The sequence below is a fragment of the Apium graveolens genome, chromosome 6, assembly GCF_009905375.1.
Source record: "Apium graveolens cultivar Ventura chromosome 6, ASM990537v1, whole genome shotgun sequence".
Classification (NCBI taxonomy): domain Eukaryota; kingdom Viridiplantae; phylum Streptophyta; class Magnoliopsida; order Apiales; family Apiaceae; genus Apium; species Apium graveolens.
In genome coordinates, this window is record NC_133652.1 from 166580047 (window position 1) to 166600266 (window position 20220).

Genomic DNA, 20220 nt, shown 5'->3' on the forward strand with positions numbered 1-20220 from the left:
TGAAGTACCCAGCCAGGTCGCAGCACTCAATCAGATTTTCATCAACTCTTGTTTTTTTTCTCTAGTAGCAGGCTAATAGCAACTCCAGTAGATTTACCTCTGCACATTCATCATCCACTTAACCAACTTTTTAGGTAATTCTGCACTAAATTACCATTAACTAAACTATCTGTTTTTTTTTAAATTAATTTATGACAACTTGGCTTATTAAAAGAAATTTATAAGCTGGAATGAATGTCACTTTCACTTGGCAAGTCAAGCACATTGATTGGCATTATTGTTGTTGCTTATGAAGCCCCAAGCCAAGACTTGGTCCTGTGTTGTTGGGGACTGGCTCCACAAAATAAACAACGAGTAGCAGTAGCATTTATTGTCCAACCAGTCTGGCCACAAATATTCTCAACTAAAGTGAACCCAACAAATCCAAACCAGTACAAGTAGGGTCACAGCAAGGTAGAATGTACCCAGAATTTTTTCTTCGTAAAAAAAACTAGGGATAATTAAGCGGAAACCCAACATTATTTATATCAAAAATTAAGAGTGAAATTATACACACATATTGTGTAGAAAACAAGCCAAGCCTTGCATGATTGATGATAGACAAGTTGTTGAGTTCAAGCAACCATATCCTCATGGGCATTCCATAACCATATTGATTAGTTTCAAAATATACTATATTGAGAACAACATCAATTAAATCCTAATGTGCAAAATAGCAGCCATTATGTGGAAACAATCCACATAGTGAAAAGAAATAGGGTAGAGTAACATATAACACTTGTAAGATCCAGTTACAGAATAAAATGAACGCTAGAATGAGTGAAGCATGAAGATATGATGATCTAGTACCACAGAACTACTGCTAGTGGATCTAGTAGTGTAATAATGTATCAACTGACTATAGCAATATTCTAAATTTTGGAGAATATATTCAACACTGCCTCATTATGCTAATTTTTTGTTCCACTACCAAGTGACATGCCAGACATATATTGGAAGTTTCTAAAATCAAAAATCTGAAAATCAAATCATGGTTCTACAGTTCTCTGGAGAAAGTCCAAATTTAACTAGAAGCAAACCTAACATAATGTATAATTTTCCTCCTGTGTAGTTGAAGTTGTAGGTCTTGAAGTATTCACAGGAAAAAGACTACAAGTAAAAGTATGCACACCAAATAACACCTATAAAAAAATGTACACCGTAAAACATCTTAAAAGCATGTGCAGCATAATGATTTAACCATAATCTCTAAATAGAAGCAAACAATTTCTAAGGTTCCACAACTAGAGCTACTGCTGGAATATAAAATTACAAGATACAGCCAAGTTAATCTTAAAGACCTGTTCCAACAAAATTCTTCAACTGCAGCTAAACCCATGAAAAGAAGCAAAAAAGAAAAAACTGACAGTCATTTTGGACCCAAATTGTTCTTATGATGAACTGCTGATTCCCAACAAGTTCCTAGCCCTTGGTATTCCTCTATACCTCCCCAACATTTTAATTTGTTTTAAAGAAATTTTAAGAAACCTTTAGTTATATCATATGCCCCATCCGTAATTGCAGCACTTGTATGAGCCATCTATCGAGCTTTTCATGTGGTCGTTGCTGGGACTGGTATTCTTGGGTGGTTATGCTCACCTTCATAAGTGACAATAAGCATTGACGGTTCTTCCAAGCACCTCTCGACATGTTTTCTTGCAGGGCAGCCCCTTATGCTGCTACATTTGTAGTAACCTCTGCATAAGCCAATCAAAAGCCAGTTTTTAGGTAAACTAGTTGCTCAAAATATAGGAAAAATTCCAATATGGTAATAAACCTAAGTGCACACATTCTCGTCGACAAGGAACAAAGGAAAACATGACGTCTACAAGTATTGTTTTGTTAAAACCAGGCACTAAAGGAAAACACGACTTTATAACCAAAAATAGTTGGAATTTATAGACTATGACGTACTTTCAGCTTTCCTTTTTATGCTTCTTTACTTCAGTTCAACCTATGACAACACAATATCTACAGATTCATGTAGTCATTTATTTGTGTCATTCTAAATTCCTAATGCAAGATATATCAAGTAGAAACTAGAAAGATTGTAGTATGTGTTCCCTTAAATAGAAACCTCAATGCACAAATACATTCTAATTTTGCAAATAGTAATAACTGAAGAAGACAAAATTAAATTTAACTTAATATTCAATATTTAAGGCCCCGGGATTGGTGATTGGCAGAAAAATCCCCCCCCCCAACAGCACCAGAGGCATTAAAAAGATTTTACAAAAACAAGGATGTACCTAGGATGAGGAGAACCCTTAATTGGCTTTTGCCCATACTTCCTCCATGAATACTCATCAACCGGGATGTCTGCAAGCTTATTGCTGATAGCAGGAACTTTGATTGATCTCTTTATTCTATGCTTCCTATAAAAAGAAAGGATTAAGCAGCTGCAATTAAAAAACTTATAAACAACAAAGAGAAAGCAGGTGTAATCAAGTACAAACCTCTTCTTTGAGCAGTGACATCTACCACTGCTTCCACATTTCACGCTACCATCTTCCCTTGCAGAGCATCGCCTTTTATGCTGATATGAACTCTGATCTAGAGACCGAGTTCCGCCAATTAAACGAAATGCATTACCGTCCAAATTAGCCACACTCCCATCGACGCTCAATGAAGACATAAAAGACCTAGTAGATGACATTGAAGGTGTGCAGGTAGAACTATCAAAATTCAGGTTGATCCCACTAGCGCTATTGCTTTTCCGGAAAATCATTTCAGATTGCTGCTTTAAGTGTTGCTGCTGAAACTGAAATTTTTGCTGTTGTTGTAAATGGAATTGATAGTTTGACGGAGGTGGTGTTTGTTGGACAATTCGTGCTGGGGTTTTCCCATTCGAACTCAATTCCAACGGTAAGCTTCCAAAAGTAAAATTACTTTTAACATTAGAACCCATATCAGGAATTGAGATCTCATGGGAATTAGCTGGAAGAAGCTGAAGTGCCTTAGGTTGATAATCATTTCTAGCAATTGGGTTGTCTAACAGTATGCTTTGGGGAAAAGGAACTTGAAGGTTCTTGGCTATTCTCACCCTTGCATGCCCCACACTAGCATTAAGAATAGATACAACTTTCTTGAACTTAGACACAGCTTCACCAGTCTCCACAGCTAAGTTCCTATACTGAATCTGATCTTTAGGATTTGAAATGAGACTCAGAACTCTATGGCAACTCTCTATTGCAGTTTTGTTAACCTCTTCAATCTCCATTTTTGACACCCTTTAACAAAAATTATAGAACTTATAATTCACATAAATCCAGAGGCCCAAACCAAAACAAACAACAAAAAACAATCAAACCCCTATTCAAATTCTATTTCTCCAGCATACAATTAACCAAACATAAGCATATAAACTAATAAAACATAAAACCAAGTAGTAAAAATCACATCTTGACATATAAAACTTGCAAAGAACAGATTTTGATTAAAAAACCAAGTAAATTCAGCAAAATAAAGACAGCCCAGATAAAAAGATTCAACTGGGTAGCATAAAAATTAACCAAAAATGAAAACAAAGGAAATTGAGCAAGAAATAGTAGTAAAGAGGAGACCTTTTTTCAAGAACTTTAAGTGCAGTAAAGCCCTGGAATCTTCAATCTCCAAAGGGTTGAGGGAAAGAAAACTGAAAGGTGTGAATGAGAAGACTTTGTTGTCAATCACACAGCAAAAACATAAATAAAATCCATTTACTTGAAAATTTGGGAGAGTAGAAAACGGGGGGTTTATAAAGGGAGAAGAACGAGATATTATAGAGATAAATAGAGTTGAGTATGTTATATTTGTAAGTAAATTTAAGTAGAAGTAGTAAGAGAAGAAAGGGAAGTGATTAGCATTAAAAACTCAAAAAAGCAAAGGTGGTCTAGGCAGAGAGAAGTTCAGAGGAGAAACTGCCATCTCTGTCACAGATTTCAAAGCATGGGGCCCACTTTCAACCTTATTTCTAATTCTTTTTTCTCCTCTTCCCAATCATGTTGTTTTATCTCTGTACTGGTGTCCTCCCCCCTTACCTTTTCTTTTTTTTTTTTACAATTTTTAACTTGACAATTGAGGAGAATTCGATCAGGTTTCTTCTACAGTATTATTTTACACTAATAATAATAAATTAGTGAGAAAAATGGAGTGTCCCAGCCAAGAAGGTAATACTCCAAAATGAATCTGCTCGACAACGTTTTCAAAATTTAAGTAATTAATCAATTTTTGAAATATTCGTTTTCAGCATATGTACAATCGAACAAGTACTTATCCGAATTGATCAGTTTTTAAAAATATCGGAGCTCATTCTTTATGTATAAAATCCGATGGATATATGGTAATATATATATATATATATATATTAAGAAATGTTTTAAAAGACGGGAATCAGTATTAACGGTAATATATATATATTTATAATAATTAATTAGATAATTAGTAATTAATTGGAATAATATTTAAAAATTTAATCAAATATATTTAATAAAATACAAAATACTTAATTTATTAAAATAAATATATTAATTAAAAAAAATACAGTGATTAATCAGATTATTAAATCGAATAGAGAGACCATCGTAGATCGATTAATCGGTACAATCAGTAATTTTTAGAAGAAAAATATTAAGAAATATATTCAATAATGTGCATATTTTTCCTGTGAAAAATGGTAGAATTTTGAATTGACTTTTAAGCGGTTCTCGAATACTTGTGTAACACGTATATCAGATTATTTTCCTAATAATAATATTTAATTATACACGTGTATATATGTATATAGGGTGGCAATCCAAGGAGGTTTAACAACCCGCACTTTCGAACTATTAATTCTAAAATCAAAACTAAAATACAATACAATTTGGTAATCGAAAATCTATCACAACGATGACTAATACAATCCAAACTTAAGGTCCTTGAAACTGCAATACTATCCAACTCGAATCTTAGACGAAACTTGAAATTGTAAGTAATGAGCTATACAACTCAGCAAGAAACTAATCAATCTAACTAGTAGGTCAAGTAACATATACACATATAACAAAATACTGTATAATATACGAAATAAACACTTTCGATAAATTTTCATATTCTCTTTCGATACAACAGATACACATAGCACATAAACAACAATAATTCAAAATCCATAATCCAATTTTAGTCCTTTTATTCAATTATTCAATTATTAATCTAATTCTAAAAATTACATGATATTACATAATATCCTCCTTAATAGAATTTGGTCACCAAATTCACAAAAATGAAATTAAATAAGTCACCAAAAGAAAAGGAATCATACCTTAATTGTGATAGTTATCATTTCCCGAGAGCTGAAATACACGTCATATACCCATCTTGTTATCTACTTCCTTCCTTGGTGGCGGTGGCGGTGGCGGGTTGTGCGGGCAATTCGAAATTTTGTGTCCTACTTCTCCGCAGTGAAAACAAACACTTGTATTCCAACGGCAGATTTTGTCCGGATGATTCTTCCCGCACCTCGTACACCTCTCTCGATCACCTTGACCTCCGATGTTATCGTACACGTGTGACTTCTTGAGTGGTCCCCCTTGAAAAGATTATCCACCAGTTTGAGTGAACCGCCTCTTATTCCAGTTTCCAGACGCCTTTTCAGATTATGCCAAGCCTCTCTCGATCACTAACCCCTTATTGAGTACAGCCTCGTACGTCTGAAGTTCAAAAGACGCCACCAAGTTCCTGAAGGGTTTTTAGCACATAAACGCGGCGAAAACGTAAATTTAAATCTTAAAAAAAAACGAAACCCTCCACAGGATCCATGCGAAAAATAATATTTAATTCGTAGTTCAGTATGTTTACCTTAAGAAGCTTTACGTTAATGGAAAGATGGAGGTCTTTAATGGCGATCCAAAAATGATGAACGGAGATCCTTAGTAGCTGCTCCTCAAGTGTGAAGCACTCCACCGGTATCCACCAAGAAAACGATGTAATGAAGGAGGAGGAGATGGAGAGAATTAGGTTTTTGTAAATCTTTTTGGTTGAGGCAAAAATAGGGTTTATAATAGTATATTTATAGGCAAAATTTTTAGCTGAAAATTTTCCCATAAAATATTATTATTATTAACCCTTTATTATTCTCACTAATAATTAAAACACCTTTTAATTATTAATCCTTTTTATAAACTCTTTAGAAATAATTCTCTCACTTGATTTAATTTCCAAAAATTAAATTCTTAATTAATAATATTAAGAACCTTTTCTTAATTAATTTATAATCAATTAAATCTCATTTAATCAATTATTAAATTTGCCAATTAATTATTTATTTCATAAATAAATAATTATCAACCATTATTAATTAATTCCTCCACCATTAAATCATTCTTTTTTATGGTGTAACCCCGTAGATTCAATATTAAGCCGGTAGTAGAAATAAATAATAATAAAACTATTTTATCATTATTTATATAAATTCTCTAATTCATTAAATATGATTAATTAATTAATCATATTTATTCTACATCGTGAGGGATACTTCTCAGCATATCGCGACTATCCGGATAATACGAATTCACTACTTAGAATACCAAGAACCTATTCAGTGAGTAGTTACCGTACAATTAATTCCTTCTACCCTGCAATGTCACGATTAAATACAAGGCATGGAACTTGTGTCAAGCCTATCTTATTTAATCACTTGCTTTCCCATTCACTATGCTTAGTTCTATTTAATGTAAATTAGAAACTCCTTTCTAATTTCATTCACTCTGGCCAGAGATTCCTGAACTAATATAAGTGGATCAGCACTGAACATTCTCTTCCTACACTGGAAGGGGTAGATCCTTTATTGATCATACACTATCTTCGTGTACAAATTCCTATACCCAGTAGAGCCCTTATAATTGTCCCTTGAGACTAAGAACTAAACCAAAGCATAGTTCAGTGTACACAAGATGACTATGATGACCTCAAGTCTAAGGATACTTGTACAACTATCACTATGTGAACAACTGCTGACACGTGAGTGAACTCCATCAGTTGTTGAGCTGTGTGAGTCATGTTCAGTGAACTTATTCTATAATAAGCACCTACATACTAGCTATAGTGTCACCACACAAATGTCTATGAGAACATACATCCTTCATAATGAAGCAAGCATAGTATGTACTGATCTTTGCGGATTATTAATTACCAGTTAGTAATCCTACGACCATGAACTATTTAAGTTTAGAGTTATCATCTTTTAGGTCTCATTATTATGATCTCATCACAATCCATAAAAAGCTTTACTCTAAACTGTGATATATCTTATTTAAACATTTAAATAGATAGAGCCCGCAATAAAAACAAAACAAACCTTTTATTAATATCAATGAAATCAAAATAGATTACATAAAAGTTATTCCTAAATCCTCATACATGATTGAACTTAGGACATATCTCTTTCAATCTCCCACTTGTACTAAAGCCAATCACTCTGGTATCTAATACACATCTTGTCTTTATGACGATCAAAGTGACTCTGAGAAAGTGGCTTTGTGAGTGGGTCTGCTACGTTGTTATGTGTGTCAACTCTCTCGACGTGAACATCTCCTCTTTCAACAATCTGAATTGCACCACCATTCAGAGTAAACACGTACCCTGACATGGATTTGCTATCACTTTCTGATTGAAAACTAGAGTTAGTATAACCCTCTATTTTCAACTCAGATTCACCACCAAAAACAAGAAAAATGTCCTGAGTCCTTCGCAAGTACTTAAGGATGTTTTTCACTGCTTTCCAGTAGTCTTCACCTGGATTGGACTGATATCTGCTCGTCACACTAATTGAATAAACAACATCAGGCCTTGTACACAACATCGCGTAAATGATAGATCCTATTGCTGAAGCATAAGGAATCTTACTCATACACTCTCTTTCCTCAGGTGTCTTAGGAGACATTTTTCGGAAAGGGACACTCCATGGCTCATCGGTATGAGACCTCTTTTGGAGTTTTCCATGCTAAACCTTTTAAGCACTTTCTGGATGTATGTACCATGGGTAAGACCTATCATTCTTCTAGATCTATCTCTATAGATCTTCATACCGAGAATGTAGGATGCTTCTCCCAAGTCCTTTATGGTGAAGTTCTTTGATATCCATACTTTGACTGATTGTAGCATCGGTATATCATTTCCTATAAGAAGTATGTCATCCACATACAATACAAGAAATGTTACCGCGCTCCCACTAACCTTCTTGTAGACACATGGTTCATCTATGTTTTTGATAAAACCAAACTCTTTGATTGTTTCATCAAAACGGATGTTCCATCTACGAGAAGCTTGCCTTAAACCATATATGGTTCGCAGCAGCTTACACACTAGGTGTTCATTTCCCTTGGAAATAAAACCCTCTGGCTGTGTCATATACACTTCCTCCTTAAGTTCCCCATTGAGGAAGGCCGTTTTCACGTCCATTTGCCAGATCTCATAGTCGTAGTAAGCAGCAATCGCAAGCAAAATCCGAATTAATTTTAACAGGGCTACAGGCGAAAAAGTTTCTTCAAAGTCAATCCCTTGCCTTTGTTTGAATCCTTTTGCCACGAACCTGGCCTTATAGGTCTCCACCTGGCCATCTGCTCCCATCTTTCTTTTGTATACCCACTTGCACCCAATAGGCTTAACACCTTCAGGCGCCTCAACCAGAGTCCATACTTGGTTGGTATACATAGATTCCATTTCGGATTTCATGGCACTATGCCATTTCTCTGAGTCAACACTACTCATAGCCTCATTATAGGTCACAGGGTAGTCATCATCAATGATTGACAACTCATTGACATTCTCAATGACAAGGCCATAATACCTCTCAGGTTGGCGAGATACTATCCCTGTCCTACGAATGGGCTGTTCCACAGAAGGTTGTTCAGTCTGAACAGGTGTTTCCACTTGATCCGTAGTAGTTTGTGCTTCTTGAACTTCATCAATTTCAATTTTGCTCCCACTGTTTCCTTCAAGGATAAACTCCTTTTCCAAGAAGGTAGCATATTTGGAGAAAAACACCCGATGATCGGTGTAAAAGTAATACCCCAAAGTCTCTTTAGGATATCCCACAAAATTACATTTTACGGATCGAGATTTTAGCTTATCTGGGTCAACTTTCTTGACATAAGCTGGACATCCCCAAATCTTAATGTGTTTAAGACTCGGTTTCCTTTCTTTCCATATCTCATATGGTGTTTGAGGAACGGATTTGGAAGGCACCTTATTCAGTAAATATGTTGAGGTTTCCAATGCATAACCCCATAGGAATACTGGAAGATTCTCATAGCTCATCATGGACCGAACCATGTCTAACAAAGTTCGATTTCTCCTTTCAGATACCCCATTTAACTGTGGAGTATATTGAGGAGTCCACTGGGAGACTATACCATTTTTTTGAGATAATTTAGAAACTCTCCATTCAAGTATTCACCACCTCGATCTGATCGAAGAGTTATAATACTATGTTTGGTTTGTTTCTCCACTTCATGTTTATATTCTTTGAACTTTTCAAAGGCTTCGGACTTGTGTTTCATCAAATACACATCTCCGAATCTAGATCTATCATCTATGGAAGTAATGAAGTACAAAAATCCTAGCAAATCTGCAGCCCTCACTCCATGTCCACTAAATGGAGATTTGGTCATTTTACCCAATAGACAAGACTCGCATGTAGGATATGATTCAAAATCAAAGGGGTCAAGTAACCCTTCCTTATGCAATGCCCGCAGTCTATTTTCACTAATATGACCTAGCCTACAGTGCCATAAATAGGTCAGATTTTCATCATCTCGTTTTCTTTTATTAGTTTGTTCAATCTGAAGTAAATCATGCTCTACGTCACATACATACAGACCATTATTTAAAATGCCACATCCAAAAAGAACATTATCTCTAAGGATAGAACATTCATTATTCTTAATAATAAATGAAAAACCATCCACATCCAACATAGGAATAGAAACAATATTCCTCACAATAGAGGGAACGTAATAACAATTATTCAAAATAATAGTCTTGTCCGTAAGCTTATATGAACTAAATGATCCTACAGATATGGCCGCAACCCTTGCTCCATTGCCCATACGTAGAATCACCTCATCTTTTTCAAGAGTCCTACTTCCCTTTAGTCCTTGCAACGAATTGCAAATATGAGAACCAGAGGCGGTATCTAATACCCAAGTAGAAATTTGACCTAGTGACATATTAACTTCGATCATGAACATGCCTGAATTAGAAGCGGTAGTCTCATTACCCTTCTTCTTCAATTCTGCAAGGTAAACCTTGCAGTTCCTCTTCCAGTGCCCCAACTTGTTATAGTGAAAACAAACAGCTAAATTAGGACCAGTCAACTTGTGAGCATCTAGTATGCTCCAGAGTGATAGTGCAGAAGACATGACGAATATAGTAAATCTGTAAATGATAAACACATAACAACACTTAGCAAATATTCAATTTCATTTCAAAACACTATATGAATCGGGTCTTTATTCATAAATTTCTCCCACTAGTTTATCTAATTTTTTCAACTCCCTAAGTGAAAATTAAGCATTCATAATGCTAGTGGGAATAGGGATCCTACATTCCATCACACAACCTCGGCTGTGGCATGAAACGTCATGTGATGTTCAATAGGCAGACAACTCTTGTCAATTACATCTTATGTTATTCCCTAATATAAGTTTAGCCTCTTGAATAATTGAGTCACGGCTGTGGCACGACAAACTCAATATTCTTAGTCAAGTCTAACCCAACATTTCGTACAATTGAATCAGTCTCCAACGGCCCACGACTGTAGCACGTACCGACCTTTAGATTTTAATTCAATGTACACATCTCTATGTAATAGACAAGCATTTCTTATTTCGAAATCAAAGCCCTCGGCTGTAGCACGAAACGACAATGATTTAAAAATAAGAACCACTTTCTACCATGTTGGAAGGTTATGACCGACACAAGCCCGTTGTGTCATTGGCCAATTACTACTTGATATTATTTAATTTTAGAGGGATTATATTATGTTACAATCATAATCATATTATAAAGAGATTCTTCCTTTTAAATTAAATATTTCAAATCAATAATCGATAATCAGATGATTCCCAGATCGGGTGGAGCATTGTCAAGAGGCGTCACTTAATAACCCTTTCTTACAGATAGAAATCTGTTGTTGACAGAATCATCCTTTCTCTCAATATTATAAATTCATATTCAATTACGTGTTTCATAAACACAAGAATCTCATGATCATATTCAGAATATTTATTGTTAAGGCAAGAAACGATTCATATTCTAGATTTTCTAGAGCACGCCTTATATTGATTTAAGTTCACCTAAATCTATCATCGCATGGTAAACATAGGCATATATCTCATATATAAAATTAAATAAACAAGTAAATGTAAAGTGCAATAAAGTAAATGTGTTTGGTTATGGCCCCATCCTATGTGATCTTTATCAAGCTCATGATAAAGATCAAGGTCAATCTAATATGGTGATGGAAATAAATACAACTACTTATTACATAAGTCTTCTTCTTTGTTTAGACTTCTTGTATGCCTCGTCTTCTTCTTTGTATCACCTCCATTGGATAGCCTTCTTGAGTCTTCAATTACATTACATGATTGAAAGTAAAACTAATCTAATGAACTTACAAGAATAACTCGAGTTACATTCGAGATTTATGATTACAAAGATTGACGACATGCAAGTCATATTTAAAACCAAAATCAAAACCATTACACTAAGGTCGAAAGGCCATAACCATCCACCATGCTCATACAACACATAAAAGCATGTTAAAACACATAATCTGATCTTAACATATCATATTATCCGTGATCTAATCATAAAAAGAAAATATGACAAAAATCAGAATAATCAGAATCAAATCAGAAAAACAAGAATCACTGTTTACGGGCAGTAAAAGACGTCAAACGCCTTACAGATGAGTCGTTGATAGTTTTATCTATCAATTTTGTTCAGACGCTCGTTTACCTATGGAATAGGGTATTCGTTTGCGTAAATCGAACACCAGACCTAGATTTCAGCAAATCTGCAGCAGCCAAATCAGAATCCGTGTCTAATATGATTCTCATAATCAAAACAAACATAAATCATGTATATATCAGTATATATACAGATTACATAATCATCTTATGATTATACAACTCACATGAATATCATATATTCAAACCATACATATATAAGCATATTAGATAACATCAAATCATGGCGAATCACGTACATGCTCATATATCGAAAACAGTTAAACACATAAACCAATTAAAAACTTTTCGCAAGTAGATCTGATGCCATTGAAGGGTTTTAGCACATAAACGTCGCGAAAATGTAAATTTAAATCTTAAAAAAAATCGAAACCCTCTGCAGGATCCATGCGAAAAATAATATTTAATTCGTAGTTCAGTATGTTTACCTTAAGAAGCTTTACGTTAATGGAAAGATGGAGATCTTTAATGGGGATCCAAAAACGATGAACGGAGATCCTTAGCAGCTGCTCCTCAAGTGTGAAGTACTCCACCGGTATCCACCAAGAAAACGATGTAATGAAGGAGGAGGAGATGGAGAGAATTAGGGTTTTGTAAATCTTTTTGGTTGAGGCAAAAATAGGGTTTATAATAGTATATTTATAGGCAAAATTTTCAGCTGAAAATTTTCTCATAAAATATTATTATTATTAACCCTTTATTATTCTCACTAAGAATTAAAACACCTTTTAATTATTAATCCTTTTTCTAAACTCTTTAGAAATAATTCTCTCACTTGATTTAATTTCCAAAAATTAAATTTTTAATTAATAATATTAAGAACCTCTTCTTAATTAATTTATAATCAATTAAATCTCATTTAATCAATTATTAAATTTTCCAATTAATTATTTATTTCATAAATAAATAATTATCAGCCATTATTAATTAATTACTCCACCATTAAATCATTCTCTTTTATGGTGTGACCCTGTAGGTTCAATATTAAGCCGGTAGTAGAAATAAATAATAATAAAACTATTTTATCATTATTTATATAAATTCTCTAATTCATTAAATATGATTAATTAATTAATCATATTTATTCTACATCGTGAGGGATACTTCTCAGCATATCGCGACTATCCGGATAATACGAATTCACTGCTTAGAATACCAAGAACCTATTCAGTGAGTAGTTACCGTACAATTAATTCCTTCTACCCTGCAATGTCACGATTAAATACAAGGCATGGAACTTGTGTCAAGCCTATCTTATTTAATCACTTGCTTTCCCATTCACTATGCTTAGTTCTATTTAATGTAAATTAGAAACTCCTTTCTAATTTCATTCACTCTGGTCAGAGATTCCTGAACTAACATAAGTGGATCAGCATTGAACATTCTCTTCCTACACTGGAAGGGGTAGATCCTTTATTGATCATACACTATCTTCGTGTACAAATTCCTATACCCAGTAGAGCCCTTATAATTGTCCCTTGAGACTAAGAACTAAACCAAAGCATAGTTCAGTGTACACAAGATGACTATGATGACCTCAAGTCTAAGGATACTTGTACAACTATCACTATGTGAACAACTGCTGACACGTGAGTGAACTCCATTAGTTGTTCAGCTGTGTGAGTCATGTTCAGTGAACTTATTCTATAATAAGCACCTACATACTAGCTATAGTGTCACCACACAAATGTCTATGAGAACAGACATCCTTCATAATGAAGCAAGCATAGTATGTGCCGATCTTTGCGGATTATTAATTACCAGTTAGTAATTCTACGACCAGGAACTATTTAAGTTTAGAGTTATCATCTTTTAGGTCTCATTATTATGATCTCATCACAATCCATAAAAAGCTTTACTCTAAACTGTGGTATATCTTATTTAAATATTTAAATAGATAGAGCCCGCAATAAAAACAAAACAAACCTTTTATTAATATCAGTGAAATCAAAACAAATTACATAAAAGTTATTCCTAAATCCTCATACATGATTGGACTTAGGACATATCTCTTTCAGTTCCTAATATCGCTTCGAAGTCCCTCCTCCAATCTTCTTACTCAACTGCTCTCATCTGCCACTAAGGTCGACGCGAACTTCGCAAGCTTTGCAAATTCTGCTTCATATTGATTGACAGTTCTGTCACCTTGCTGAAGCCGAATAAAGTCCCTCTCTTTCTGCAGACAAATTGTACTAGGAAAGTATTTGTCCTCTAAAGTATTCTTCAACTTTGCCCAAGTATACGGTTCAGGATTTTCTTCAAGATTTGCCGTCTCATTCTTCCTCTTCTCCATGAGCCACCAGTCGTAAGCGCTTCCTTGCAATTGGTACACAGCTAAGGTCACCTTATGCTGCTCATTGTTTCCAAGAAGTCCGAATTTTTTTTCCATCTCTTGGATCCACATATCGACTACTGCCGGATCAGTTGCTTCATCAAAAGTTGGCGGGCTCAAACGCTTGAACTAAGAGACGAAGCTGGGCTTCGGTTGCTGATGCACAAGTACAACTAAAGTTTCAGCTAGCTGGTCAAAGGCGTTTTATCCTTCATCATTGTTGCCCTGATTTCCATTATTGTTCTGATTTTCGTTGTTGTTCTGATTGTTACCATTCTCCCCGTCCATCTTTTCTAAAACACAAAAAATAAATTCTAAAATTATAGTAAATGATTGAAAAGCACAAAGTCAAGCATATCAAATAATCACACGAACAAATATCTAAATCAAATATAATTTCCTAAGACCTATGTGATAGTCTACAGGATCGCATTATAGGGAATGTAGTAGTCCCATACATAATACACTCCGAAGGACAGCTGCTCTTGATACCAATTTTAACAGTCCGCACTTTCGGACTATTAATTCTAAAATCGAAACTAAAATATAATACAATTTACTAATCAAAAATCTATCACAATAATGACTATTTCAAAACCGCAGCTAACGGAAGTCCAAAAGTCAAACTACTCCAAACATAAGGTCCTTGAAACTCCAATACTATCCAACTCGAATCTTAGACGAAACCTGAAATTTGTAAGTAATGAGCTATACAGCCCAGTATGAAACTAATCGATCTAACTAGTAGGCCAAGTAATATATACACATATAACAAAATACGATATAATATACGAAACAAATACTTTCGATAAACTTTCACATTCTTATTCGATACATCAGATACACATAACACATAAACAACAATAATTCAAAATCCATAATCCAATTTTAATTCTTTTATTCTATTATTCAATTATTAATCTAATTCTAAAAATTACAGGATATTATAGGAGGGTTCCATTAGATAGAGGTCAGTAGAGAACTATTATTTAAAAAATGTAAATACATAATTTGTTTTATTTTTCATTATATATAGTTATAAATTTTAATTACCAAATTAAAAATGAAGTTACACAATTTTTTTTATTTAAAAAATCATTGAAATTTGATGAAATAGTTTAAAGTGGTTCTGTAGTAAAAGCACATTTATCCAAAATTATACCACAGTAGAATCAAATTTAAAATCAATTATTTTTTTTTCAAATTTTAATTGTTAAACGGTTTATTATATTTAAATATTATTATTATTTTATATTGGCAATGAATTTGATGAAATTTTATAATAGAATCAAAGATTCTCTATGGTTCTCTATATAAGAGGGTTCTGTCTTGAAAAAAAGACTATATATATAAATTAAAATAAACTCCCTTTGTCTCTTTCATTTGTTTACACTTTCATTTTTGAGATATGTTAGGAAATGAATAACACACAGAGGGGGGAAATGTGTTTTACTATTTTAAGCTTTTCTTGAATGTGGTTTACACAGTGTAAAATAAGACATGCTATTTGTTAGATATATTTGATAATGTCATGGCTAATGTGATTTATGTTTAGTTTTCAGATCTTACTTAAACAGGATAAATCAGTAGTTACTGGAAGTCAGGACTTAAGGATATCAGTACTTATATTATCAGGAGATAATCATCAGAAGATGGATATCAAAACTTAAGTACTGAAGGACGTACAGATAAGGAAGGTACCTGGTTAAAGGAAAGAAGATCGAGACAAACATAAAAAGAGATATGCATGAAGATGGAATTCTATGAAGAATAGAATACTTGGAAGAAAAGATATCTGATTGATATATTTTAGAAAGCAGAATTATATTCCATATCAATTAGCGATTATCTTGTAACTGTGTAGTATATAAACACAGACATAGGGTTTACACTATAAGTGTTATCACAATCGAGAAGATTATTATTTTGTAACCCTAGCAGCTCTCGTGATATTTGTTCATCACTGAGAGAGAACAGTTCCATACTGTAACAAAGTTTATTATTTCAATAAAGTTTGTTTTCTGTTACTTAAGTTATTAAAGTTCGATTTGATTGTGCTATACACTGTATTCACCCCTCTACAGTGTGTGTATGACCTAACAAGTGGTATCAGAGCCTATCTGTTAACACACAAACAGTTTAAGATCCAAACACAATCATGTCTGAAGCAGAAACTCCAACTAAGCCCACCAAAGCTGAAGAACCTCCAAAGACACAAATTCAAAGTCGATATGAGACTATTAGAGTTCCCATATTGAGACCATCTGAATATGCCATATGGAAGGTGAGGATGACCATGTTTCTGGAAGCTACAGATCCAGAATATCTTGATAGAATCAAGGAAGGACCTCACAAACCAACCAAGCTTGCTATTGCAGTTACAGGTGAAGCAGCAAAGTCTGTACCAAAAGAGAAGAGTGATTACACTGCTGAAGATATTGCATCAATTGCTAAGGATGCTAAGGTACGACACTTACTGCATAGTGCTATTGATAATGTAATGTCAAACAGGGTAATAAACTGCAAGACTATAAAGGAGATATGGGATGCCTTGGAAACAAGATGTCAGGGAACATATACGATTAAGAAGAACAGGAAGACAATACTCACTCAAGAGTATGAACACTTTGAATCAAAGGCTAATGAGTCATTGACTGATTTATATGATAGATTTGTCAAACTCTTGAATGATTTGTCACTGGTTAATAAGGAGTATGATCTTGAAGATTCAAACCTTAAATTCCTGTTAGCTCTTCCTGAATGCTGGGATTTGAAGGCAACAACAATAAGAGATAACTATAATCTTGATGAAACAACTCTTGATGAAATTTATGGAATGCTCAAGACTCATGAACTTGAGATGGAACAAAGAAGCAAGAGGAAAGGAGGAAAGTCAAGGACAGTTGCTCTTAAGGCTGAAGAAGAATCCCCTAAGGCAGCTACCTCAAGGAAAGACAAGGGTAAAGCTCTCTTCACAAAGTATGATACTGAGTCATCAAGTTCTGAAAGTGATGATGACTCAGAATCTGAAAGCTTGCCTGAGACGGATGCTGATGAAGAGATGATGAAGCTGTGTTCTCTTATGGTGAAAGAAATCACAAAGATTGCGTACAGGAAGTTCAGGAAGGGAAAGAAGTTTTCCAGGAAAGGCACAAGTTCTGATAAGAAGAATTTCAGAAAATATGAGGGAAGAGGAGGAAAGTCTGACAGAGGAGATTATACAAATGTCAAATGCTACAACTGTGGTGAGAAATGCCACATATTTCCTGATTGCAAGAAAGTGAAGAGTGACAAAGGCAAGGCTCTTGTCACAAAGAAGAAAAGCTGGACAGACACCTCAGATTCTGAAAGTGAGGAGAATTATGCCTTGATGGCAAATACTGATAAGGCAAGTGCTGAAAGCAGTTCTGAAGCTGCTGAATTAAAGGTACCTGAAACTACTTATGCCTTTCATACTGATGATATTAATGAGTTGAGAAGATATCTTAAAACCATGTTCATTAGTTATAAAGATCAAACTTTAACATGTGAAAGATTAACTTCTGAAAATCTTGCTTGCAAAAAGAGAAATGATTATTTAGAAAAAGAGTTAGTCATGTTCCATCAAACTCAGAATGATAGAGATGATGCTTTCTATGTTAGGGATGAAGTACTTAAAATGAATGAATCTCTAAAAGCTGAGTTAGAAAAGGAAAGAGAGATAATCAGGACTTGGACTAACTCTGGCAGAACAACTCAGAATTTGTTAAGTAGTGAAAACTGGAAAGAGGGCTTAGGTTATGGAGAGGATACGAATGATAAAGGAACTGTAGATATTAAGCCTGTAGTTGTTAAACAAAAGCCAAAGTTAAAACATGTTAAGTTTGTAGCTGTAAAGTCTGATAATGAGAAATCAGAAGTTAAAAAGGAATTAACTTCTGAAAAACTAAAACAGGAAAAGACAACTGAAGTAAACGTAGGCTTAATGACTAAGAAACAGCTTAAGCATAAGCTGAAAGATGTTAAGAATGCAAACAAGGTAAAATCACCTAGGAAAAATAGGAATGGAAAGGAAGGTGTGAATAAAAGCAATGATTATAAGCCTGTTCCTGAAGCTCCTAGGAAAACATGTCATAACTTTAAGTTCTAACCATCTGGCTTCTTTTTGCAGGAAGAATAAGAACATAAACTCCTTACCTTCAAAGTCAGGAGTTAAGAGTCAGTTTGTTAGATATAAGCCACAAAATCCTTGTTTTCATTGTGGTAGTTTATGGCATTCCATTTATACTTGTAAGGAATATCATAGTTTGTACAATGATTATTATCAAATAAAACCTTCTTTAAAGAAAGTTACCATTGTTCCTTCTAGTGTAAGTTCTGATTCAAAGTCTGATAGTGTAAATTCTGATAAGAAAATTGTTAACATAAACTCTGATGCTAAATCCGCTGCAAATGTTAACAGACTTAATAAGGCCAAAGGATCCAAGCATGTCTGGGTCCTTAAAACTAATCATTAGTGGTCTTTGTGATTGCAGGGCAACAGGAAAAACATCCTAGTTCTGGACAGTGGATGTTTAGGACATATGACTGGAAATAAAGCCCTGCTATCAGACTTTATGGAGAAGGTTGGCCCAAGTGTTTCTTATGGAGATGGCAACATTGGAAAAACATTGGGATATGGCAATATCAATCTTGGGAATGTCATCATCAAGGAAGTAGCTCTGGTCTCAGGACTTAAACACAATCTGTTGAGTGTCAGTCAAATCTGTGACAGAGGTTATCATGTGGATTTCTTTGAAGAACACTGTGAAGTTGTAAGTAAATCTACAAGTAAAGTTGTTCTGAAAGGATACAGGCGTGGTAACATCTATGAAGCCAAGCTTTCAACAAATACTGATGGTTCTGCAATCTGTCTGATGAGTAGAGCATCAATTGAAGAAAGCTGGAATTGGCACAAGGAACTCTCTCATTTAAATTTCAACATAATAAATGAATTGGTCAAGAAAGATCTTGTGAGAGGACTACCAAAGTCAGTATTTGCTCCTGATGGCCTTTGTGATTCTTGTCAGAAGGCCAAACAAAGAAAATCTTCATTCAAGAGCAAAACTGAATCATCAATTCTTGAGCCTTATCACCTACTACATGTTGATCTATTTGGTCCAGTAAATGTCATGTCTATTGCAAAGAAGAAATATACTATGGTCATAGTGGATGAGTTCACCAGATACACATGGGTGTATTTCTTGCACACAAAAAGTGAAACTGCATCTATCTTGATTGATCATGTCAGGCAACTGGATAAATTGGTCAAAGATTCTGTGAAAATAATAAGGAGTGATAATGGTACTGAGTTCAAGAATTTGAAAAAGGAAGAGTTCTGCAAAAACCATGAAATCAAGCAGGAATTCTCTGCTCCTAGAACTCCACAGCAAAATGGAGTTGTTGAAAGGAAGAATAGAACTCTCATTGAAGCTGCACGTACAATGCTTGATGAAGCAAAGCTTCCAACCTATTTCTGGGCTGAAGCTGTGCAGACTGCTTGTTTTACTCAGAATGTAACACTCATTAACAAGCAAGGAAAGACACCATATGAGATGGTGAAGAAAAAGAAGCCAAATCTGAAGTATTTTCATGTATTTGGATGCAAGTGTTTTGTTCTTAAGACTCATCCTGAACAGCTATCCAAATTTGATCTAAAATCTGATGAAGGAATCTTTGTTGGATATCCACTTTCCACAAAAGCCTTCAGAGTCTATAACTTGAGAACAAGAGTGGTCATGGAATCTATCAATATCTCTTTTGATGATAAGAAGATTACTGGACTTGAAGATTTTATTGATCATGATCAGCTGAAATTTGAAAATGAAGACTCAAATTCTG

The 20220-nt window shown here is 34.4% G+C and overlaps 1 protein-coding gene across 1 annotated transcript; it reads right to left on the reverse strand.

Moving 5' to 3' along the window:
* Positions 1-1203: 1203 nt before the first annotated feature.
* Positions 1204-3937, reverse strand: LOC141667348 (putative WRKY transcription factor 21). The gene is made up of 4 exons (XM_074473789.1): positions 3603-3937; positions 2496-3269; positions 2289-2414; positions 1204-1736 (listed from the first exon to the last, which is right to left on the reverse strand). The coding sequence occupies exons 2-4, from the start codon at positions 3257-3259 to the stop codon at positions 1592-1594; spliced, it is 1035 nt and encodes a 344-aa protein (XP_074329890.1). The 5' UTR covers positions 3260-3269; positions 3603-3937; the 3' UTR covers positions 1204-1591.
* Between the last annotated feature and the right edge of the window lie 16283 nt (positions 3938-20220).

Coding starts and splice junctions, on each gene's coding strand:
- LOC141667348 (XM_074473789.1), bottom strand. CDS start 3,259: ATGGAGATTGAAGAGGTTAACAAAACTGCAATAGAGAGTTGCCATAGA. Junction 2,415..2,495: donor TGTCACTGCTCAAAGAAGAG/GTTTGTACTTGA, acceptor TTCTTTTTATAG/GAAGCATAGAATAAAGAGAT. Junction 1,737..2,288: donor AAGGGTTCTCCTCATCCTAG/GTACATCCTTGT, acceptor TGGCTTATGCAG/AGGTTACTACAAATGTAGCA.